Genomic DNA, 9475 nt, shown 5'->3' with positions numbered 1-9475 from the left:
CATGGTGAGACTCCTTCTTGCATAAAAGGTGAAAGGGTTTGCTTGAGGTCATGTACTGGGGACATTCTATGATGAGCAGAAGCCTTCTAATATGTATCAAACACATTCCTATACAATAGAACCTGATTGCTCTGGGTTTAACGACTGGTGGCTGAGCAGGAGGGATGAGTACTAAAGAGTCGAGTGGTGACTGATGCAGGAGTTCTGAAGAGGAGCATTAAGGTGTGAGGATGACAACTGATGGCTGGGCGAAGGCATGAATACTGAAGGGGACTTGTGATGACTGATGCATGAGTTTGGACGAGGATGATTAAAGTGTGAGGTGGGAGGATGACAACTGTTGAAGGCGGGGGAATGAGCAATAAGTATCGCGTGTTAGGAGTCAGGATGAATGAGAAGTGGCAGTGAATGAGGAGGAGTGAAAAGGGACGACTGGTGAGTGAGGAGGAGGAGGAATGTGAAGGAAAGGTGAGGAGGAATGACAAGTAGGAGTGAATGAGGTGGAGGAGCTAAAAGTGAACGCTGATGAGTGAGGATGATGACTGTGAATGAGAAGGACACCGAGGAGTAAGGAGTAGATGTGATGGGGACTGAAAATGTACTACAATGGATGCTTCAAAAGGTATAACTAAAGCAGAGGGGTTTGTTTTCCTGTATCTCATAGGAAGTGTTTTTTTTTTATCAATTTTTGTGTGGTTTTTTTTATGAAAAAGGAAAAAGGCTTGGATAATTTAGATGTGTATGGTAAACTATTACCCAAAGTGGATGTTCTCCGTTTTATGCAACCCATGTTTGTATTATGCCAGGCCTAAACTAATGTATGCCGGGGGTACTGCTCACTAAAGGGTGTTACCTGGCCTGGATGGGTTTGACTGTGTCCAAAACGTGCTAGGGTACTACATACATGTACCAGGGTAATCTCTACGTACGTTAAGCTGCTACCTAAATGTGTCATAGTGCCGCTCAAATGCACCAGTGTGCTTCCTTACCACGTGGTAATGGCAAAAATATCATGGCTCTGCACAATATGCTGTGTGTGCTGCTAAGCAGTGTTCCAGAGTGATGCTGGGTGTTGTCCAAATGCCGCTCAGCTGTGGCAGTGCACTACTAAAATGTGTGGAGGATTCTTCTTAATGTGCCACGGTTCTGCTCTAATGCACCATCTCCCTCTCGCCCCCCGCCTCTTGCCCATTGCTTTAGGAATCTAGCTATGGTGTGTGATTATTGGTTTGTGACTCAACCAATGGTGTCTCTTCATTCAGGAAGGGAGGTGGGGCTTTTTGGGAGATGTGCAGTCTCCCACTGTGTCTGGGGTGTCACACAGACTGACTAAGCATACCCTTTGCCTTCTGCATTTCATACTCGCCCCCTTGCCACTCTGCCACTCTATTACCTGTTTGGCCCCCACTTCAGTGGCCAATTGCTAGCATTACATGCGGGACTGCACTGAGTGACACACTTTAGGCTTCAATACATCCAATGGTGGGCTGCACATAGTCCTGGGAGTGAGGGGAAAACCCCAAACGGCATACACTGCGAGCAGGAGATTTTTGGAGTGTTTGGATTCTGACGTTGAAGCTGCATGTTGTAGCTGTCAACTCCTGCTCGCCACCGTTTCAAAGTAGCATTGAACGTCAGTAAATCCTACCATTGGAAAGCCACCCATCTTAAATTTAAACGTATGCTCGCATGTATATCACAGGTCACTGGATCCTCCATTGCCCCCTTTCCATAGCTAATTGCCTACGGAAAGACTCAATCTGGGGGACATTATCCAATATCCTAGTAGTATATTTTCCCTCTAACCATTAGAACCCAAGGCACAACTCCCCTGTCATAAACACACAAGGAAACAACTGTTCCCCACTGCTCAACCCTCACTCTAAAGAGAGCGACCAACAGCCTTCATTGACAAGACTGTTCATCGAGATCTTGGACTTGTTCTCGGTTTTGAACATGTACAACCACTTCATTACTGCCTTTTGCTATGTACTTTATGGGTACTTGTTTGCAACGTTCGATGACCCGATTGGAGCTGGGGTTTGTTTTCCACATCTTTCTTCCATGGAGAGCATCTTCCACTGAGACATGTTGGTAGTTTCAGCTGTAGCCGGGGACTTTCTGGGTATGGCATCTGTTCTACACCCTACATTTCTCTAGCTCCCTCTGGAGCAGGGGTGCAGAGTTATGGATTTGCAAAGGCCTATGGGCTTGCAAAGAAGAACAAAACCATTGCCTTCCCCACAGTACTCTCCTTCAAATCTGCACTGAGCTACATTTATGCACATACTTCGACAAAGAATGTACATAAAAAGATGACAAAAGAACAAACGAGTCAGGACATTGTTGGGAAAACCGGTTTTATTACAGGAATGAAGACAACCACCAAACAGACAAGAGAACTAGTATGTACAGCACAGGGATAAGGAAGGGGAAGCAGGGAAAGAAAAGGAGAGGCATGAAAAACTAGAAAGAGTACAAGGACTAAGAGGACTACGTAGGAGTAGGGGTGCTGGGATATAGGTATGAAAGCCATGGGCACGAGCAGTAAGAATCAAGAATAAGAAACTGAAGAAAGACCAACGCGGGGAAAGAATAGAGTCATGAAACAGAAAAAAGAATCAAGACTAAGAGATACAGAATGAGGGAACGTGAGGAAACCGGACATGAAGCCATGTTTGGCTTGAACGAGGAAGTACTTTGAAAACAGTAATGGAAATTGAGAGAAAGAAAAATGGAAATAAGAATAAAAGTGAAAGGACAGAGTTGAGAAGCAACAATAAGAACCTAGCAGAAGATGACCAGGGAGAAAGCCAATCACACTGGTAAGATCTGAAGAGTTGTACTCTATCTCCTTCCCTCTCATCACCCCTCAGTCCCGCTGCCGCACCAGCAGCATTTTGACAGGAATCCTCTTCAGAGATGAGGTTACTTTAAATAATGTTCACAGTTTACACAATGCCTGTCTCACTCCGGCTTCCCTGACCCATTCTCATCCACCCCCCTAAGGAATAGAAAAAGATTTAAATATGTTCATGTCAACCATCTTTGTTTCTTGTGCCCCACAGACATCACACCAGTTGGCCTCTGATCTCATAGGGAACAGCATCGTATTCTGGTCCCGTGGGAAGAAACTCTGCCACGTGATCATCATAGCTTCTCGTTGGCCCTTTGTGTTCATCCATTGGCGGCCCTCTCCTGTGATACACTCCCTGTCAGAATACAACAAAGCAGGGGAGGGAAAAAGTTATTAAGGTGGGCTATTTACATGTGGAGCAAGTCTCACTCAATAGGTCTGAGATTCACTTCTAGTCAAGATGGTAGTTGATAGTTAGGAGTTCCTTGTTCCTCTATCTCCTTATCTGCCATATAAAACCATGTGCTTCCTTCCAGGTGGGAGGGGGATTATGGGGACTAATGGCTGCAATCCTCACTGTAGAGTGCACTGTCAGTCATAGAAAAGACCAACAATAGAGAATCTCTTTCCATTTCAGGAGCTCCTGCCCAGGCTCTTGTCATCTTGATGGTACAGCAGTCAGAGGGGAACTTGTATGTTGCGAAACGGTGAAGATTTCCCATCTGAGGGCTACCTCTAAAAATCCATAAGAACTGGGGCAGGCTGATCTTACATGCCATACAAAGTCTAAAATGTGAGTGACTCTTCAATAGCCTGCCACCCCTTCAGAGGCAGCGGTCTGGAAGCCTTCAGTTTTAAGGCCTACTCACCTCCAATGGTTCCACAGTTTACAGGCTATGTATAACATAGCAACTTCAGTCTACAGAAGAAACTGGGTCATGTGATTTGGTTAGGCAAGTAGGGTGCCTTTGATAGGATTGTCAATTCATTGTTTCTATTTGAAGAGGATTGTTGTTTCTGGCGACATTTCGAACAGCATCAGTGAAAGTTGGTGAGTTTGTATGTTAAGAAAGGTTTAGTGACATTAAGAGTTCAAGTCTTAAGGTGACAACTCAATGAATGCTTAAAATAATAGTTTGTCAGGGGGGAACCAGCTTCACGGTCATCACCCCCCCACTCTATGGAACTCCCTGCCCTCATCCAAAAAGAGCCCTCCTATCTAAACTTCAGAAAAAACTAAAAGCCTGGCTATTCAACAAATACGACTAACTTGTCATTGAGTGACCTCCACTATCTCTACCCTCCCTGACAGACCTTGCACTATCATGTTGATTTGCACTGTGTTACTTGTTTTTTCTTTGTTCTTACTGCGTTCATTTCTTTTCCCTGTTCACTAAGTTGTACCTGCACCGTGATACTTACGGGTTTAGTGGCCGTCAATAAATGCAACCAATAAATAATTAAATAAATAAATCGTGAATAAAGGGGCATGCAGGTATTCTTGAAAAACAACAGGTGTATGGTTGTTTTTATGTTTTTCGTTGAGCATGATAAGTTATGTTAATGTTATGTTAATGTGCTTTTCTACCGCACCAAATCACCACAGTAGTAGTTGTAGAGCAGCTCGGCTTGCCCGTGGAGTACTGTGCCCCCGCCACAGGTATCCAGACTTTGGTCTGCTCAAAGAAAGATAATGATAAGAGAATGGGAAATCGGGATATAGATGCTACAAGCACAGGGAGAGAGTGATGCAGCAGGGAGAGGTAGTTTGTGATAGCATGTGTGCACGCCAGTCCTGTTAGGTGGGCCATGGATTTGCAAAAGAGAGGTGGAGGCAGTGTCATTAAATGCCGGGATAATTGGGTTGCGTTGCTAAGGCAGATTTGTAGAATTAGTAAACCATATAATGTTGGATGCACGAGGAGCTCATCAAACGTGTTTGGGCAAGCCTAGAAGTTTGGTGACTCATCTCTCTAGTTTCAAATCTTTTGTGGCAGGATTTGGCAATATAGTTATACTTTTTCCATGTATTATTCCAGCTGTGGTGCTCATTTTTGCCTGCCCTTCCCGGTGCTATAGAACATAGTACAGTCTTCTTTGAATTGGGCGACTTATAAGCATGTTTCTGGGGTTCCTGTGATGCATCTGGGTTTCTTTGTGCAGAGGGACTCACATGTTTCATTGTTTTTTGATGGCAGCTACAACATTGTTCAGATCATTTGATGGATGAAAGGCTAGAGTGTTTAACTTTATTTAGATAGTGTGTGTGAACATATTGGGAATCTATGATGAATAGAACATGTTATTTTCGGATTATCAATCTGTATAACAGTAGACGTTGTTGTTCCTCTCAAAGGGAAATTCTAAGATATCCACATTTTCTTTCAGAGAGACTGATTGACTCTCCCTTGGACAGTTTCGGAGTGGAGCCGGGTATATTACTGACGGTAAAGGGTGGGCAGCTCGCATAGAGAATGTTCTCACCATGTAATCCTCATTCCGCCGGTCCCTTCTGTCAGCATAGGCAGGTGCACGGGATTGTGGATAAACCCCTCCGACTTCCTCATAAAGGCTCTGACCTCTCACTTCTTCATACTCGTGCAGGTCAGGTGGCTCAAACCAGGGTGTCCGGAATCTGCTGTCTAAGATAAAAGTGTAAAGCAAATGATGACTACAAGCGTCTGCACGTGCCACTTACTCCCAGTGAAAAGGTCTATGGCGCTTTGGGCACTCCAAAGCGTTTTACTAAAGCTCCTTGCATGTACAAAAAAGCACCTTAACATGTTTCTATACCCGTATAGGTATCTGCCTTTGACTGCATGGTCACAGGTTCGCATCCCGGCAGATATACTGAGCCCATCCTCCTTGCAAATTTAACAAAACGTGTAATATTTCCTCATGTGGCTATATGCACCAGTTATGTGTCTTTAAAAAAAGAAGGAAGCGCACACACACCACGGCTGTGACTGTGATTTCCACAATCCCACCTGTTCTGTTGTGTTCCTCGTGGATGAGCTTCCACATGCCTTCAGTCTCCTCAAACCATGTGGAAAACAACCTATTGTTTTAACCACTTTCACCTGCAGCTCTGGAATGATGGGCCATGCTATATACAATATGCAGAAAGGGCAGGTGACACTTAGCATCATTCACAAAGGAAGGCCGCCGAGTTTGACGTAACAGACGGGGCCCGAAAGACATACCTCCAATACCAAAGGTGCAAGTGAAGGTCAAGAGAAGAGCCTGTTCTTTCTGAAGGAGACTTTCCCCAATTTGCTCAGGACATTCCCATAGGGAATCAGGGAATGCACTTAACACCAACACATGTCCCAGTACAAAACATACTTCGCTGTAATGATCCCTTGCCCGAGGAGGCATACAAAGTCTGCCATCTGTACGATGAAGGCATGTTGGGGCAGGCTAAGGAGAGTCAGCACCCTTATGGTGGTGGGTGAAAAGAGAGAGGCCCAGTGCCCACCTGAACACTTACCTGAATGCCACTCACTGAGATGCTAGTGGAGTGTCCTGGGATAACAGTTTGGAATGTGTTACAGTCCACCACCTCACTCTCAAGGAATGGGCTGAGGACTCCCGTACACATGGAGCCCATCTCCCTTAAAAAGCCAATGAAAGGGTTCTTCGAGACCGCTTAATAATTGTTCAGGATGATATGGGCACTTTACAGAACAGATGAAAACTAGAAATGTGTGGTTGCTCTGCAGACAGCTGTGCTAAGTAGAACATAGCATGCAACTGTTTAATGCACAGTGAGCATAAGGGGATTACACTTGACTCCTCAGATTGAGGCGAGATACAGTATTTGCAATATGAGCCAAGTGCCTCCTAAGGACCCCCAAATCCAACACAGAGAGGAATATGTGTTTTTTTAATAGACTTCAAATCTAAAACAAGAAGATTATGTTTCTTATTAAAACGACAGATTTTAACTATGCAACGAAGCTCTGCAACTAACCCTCAGAAGATGAGCAAGCGTTTCCCAGCACCATTGAATCTACCCCAACCATTACGTTTCCTAAACACTTCCAAATAGTCATACATTTCTTGGGATTCTCCAACTGCAACCCTAAATGATTGTCTTTCAAACTCTCATTCCAACCCTCAAAGGAAGAGGGTGTGCATCCTAAAGACTTCCAAATCCTTTCTGAAAAAATGCATATTTCCTAATAACCACTCAGTATACACCTAAAAATGTCCTAATGACCTCTGAGCCAAGCTATGAGAATTCAAAGTTTCTTAAACATCTACTATTCCAACCATGTGAAGATTATCATGTTTTTCCTAGGTTCCTCTCCAAATTCAACACTGAAAAAATGATTGTGTTTCCTAAGTAACTCCAAACCCAACCACAAAAAAACATGATTGTGTGTCTCCTGAGTGCCTCACATCCAACAATGACAGGAATTTTTGTTGCAAATCTCACCAAGCCTCAATAAGAAAATGGGCTCCTAATAGCCTATTACGATCAAACATGGGGAAATTATCATATGTTCCCTAAACACATCCAACCACAAGAAACATGTACGTTTTGCAAACACTTCTAACTGCAACCATGAACAAGTCTTCGTGTTTTTATAAACATTTCTCTTACCAAACACAAAAATATGAGAAGCCTCCAAAATAAAGTAAATGCAGCCCCCTGGATGGGGTTGCTAGTCAGTCAGGGAGCTTGGAACACAGGCTGTATCCTCTGGTATAAGCCCTCGTTCTGTGCTCCCCCACAGATGGATACCCCTCGCCTGTGCCTCACCTTCTTCCTCCACATCCCCCATGCAGCCTTTAGCACCCGTGAGTAACCACACGCGGGGCTAAAGGCTTAGACATTTAAAAAAAAAGGAAAAAAGTACCTTTCTCCTGCCAGGGCGACGCTGCATCTCATACATGAGTCCACTTTCAGTGTTGATTATGCCATCATAATCAACACAGAAAATTGGCTCCTGTACGAGACGTGATGTCGCTTGACAGGAGAAAGGTACGTTTTTCCTTTTTTAAAATGTACTTAGCCATTCACACCCACGTGTGGTTACTCAAGGGTCCTAATGGCGCTATAACCCTCAGCGGCGTGCCGAAACTGTGTAACAGCGTCACCACCCGCTTTAAGGGACCCTTGCTTCACTCAGGCCCATAAGTTGGGCGGAGGAATGTTACTGACAGGTTTGGCCTGCTCCCAAGAATCAGATCGTCCCTTTATAACCTTAACAGGATCACGCATTTCCCAAAAACGTCAACATTCAATCAGAATATAATTCTGTGGTTTGTAAACACCCTCTTCCCCAACACAGACAAGTCCAGGTACTTCCTAAACATGTCTGTCTCCGTTCCTGAGAACAATGTTATGTAGTTCCCAAATATCTCCAAATTCCGTTAGGGGTTGAATATGTATAAAATCCAATTAGCACATAGAATTGATTCTTGATTGTCTCTGAGCCAATCAGAATGTTTAGACTGCAGTCAATAACTGCAGTTTGTGGTTGCATTCCAATAGTTCTAATTTCAGAGGAAGACAGGGAAGCAGCAGAGAGCCTTTCTTTTCATTCAAGAAAGAAGCACGTGATTCCCCATCAAACATTCTTTCAACAAGACACTCCCTCTTTGCGGCTCTTCTTTTCACTGCACTTTCAATTTGACAGATAACAGCATCAAACTGATATCTAAAACATGGGAAACAATCACTTTGTATACAAAAAGCTTTACTTTTATATTGCACCCAATGCATGTTAATGTTAAAACTGCTCCCATCCTACCAAACTTACATTTAAAATGCTTACCATATAAAGACAAGCTTTTATTTAAATTCTACAACATAAAACTACATTTAATTTAGATTTACTTAACTCACAAAAGGTAATTAACTCCCAAACCTATATTGCTATTACCACTATGAACTATTAACCTTATAGACCACAGAAAGGCACATCATCACTTAAGTTAATGACCCTTCCCCAACTTATAGACCTCAACCTTGTTTCAGGGCATATCTTGGAGGCGGGTCATTATCCCATGAAAATGACTCCTCCGTTGGTTTACAAAAGCTATAATATTACCACCTGTCCACATAGAAACAAGATTCTAAGATTCCAAAACCCTTAATGTTTCAAGTTCAAGAGAAAGAGCTTAAAGCTAAATTATATTAAGAATTTAACAACGCACTAGCATGCCCCCTTTCAGACATTTTGGGGTGTTTTTTTAAAAAAGGAAAATGTTTCCACCTGTTTGTAGCTCTTACAAATTGTTAACTTGTCAACAATCAACTCTTTGGAGAACATCCTTTGATTTCCATGAACCCTGCAATCCTGCCACAGGAAGTAGAGTCAGTATTTCCTAAACTTCTCCAGTCCTCCAAAAGTGAGCCGATCTGTGGTCCCCCAGTGTTGCCCTGCACAGAATATCTACGGCCCTTTTGTCATCCCATTCTGTTCGTTTTTGGAAGTTTACCAAGCCCACACTTGGGTAAGACCTAGGAGTTCATCTTTACGTATTTGTTTTAAATTGACGGTTTATTCTTCAAACGCTTATGTTTAGACCACATGACACCGGAGACCATGAAGGTTGTCCATTCCTCATTAAGCAGAGGTGCATTAGACCATTCTATCTAATGGG

At 43.5% G+C, this 9475-nt stretch overlaps 1 protein-coding gene across 2 annotated transcripts in view; it reads right to left on the bottom strand.

The window, feature by feature from the left end:
- Nucleotides 1-2309: 2309 nt before the first annotated feature.
- Nucleotides 2310-9475, bottom strand: part of NPHS1 (NPHS1 adhesion molecule, nephrin) — a 494360-nt gene continuing 487194 nt past the window's right edge. For both annotated transcript variants that reach the window (XM_069604883.1, XM_069604882.1), the window contains 2 exons: nt 5342-5499; nt 2310-3212 (listed from right to left, as the gene is read on the bottom strand). In XM_069604883.1, coding sequence (XP_069460984.1) covers nt 3072-3212; nt 5342-5499 — 299 coding nt within the window. In that variant the 3' untranslated portion in view covers nt 2310-3071. The remainder of the gene's footprint in view (nt 3213-5341; nt 5500-9475) is intronic.

Source organism: Ambystoma mexicanum, chromosome 1p (assembly GCF_040938575.1).
Source record: "Ambystoma mexicanum isolate Mex_15411 chromosome 1p, UKY_AmexF1_1, whole genome shotgun sequence".
Taxonomy (NCBI): Eukaryota; Metazoa; Chordata; class Amphibia; order Caudata; family Ambystomatidae; genus Ambystoma; species Ambystoma mexicanum.
Note: the sequence above shows the minus strand (reverse complement) of the source record. Positions and strands in the feature narration are given on the sequence as shown.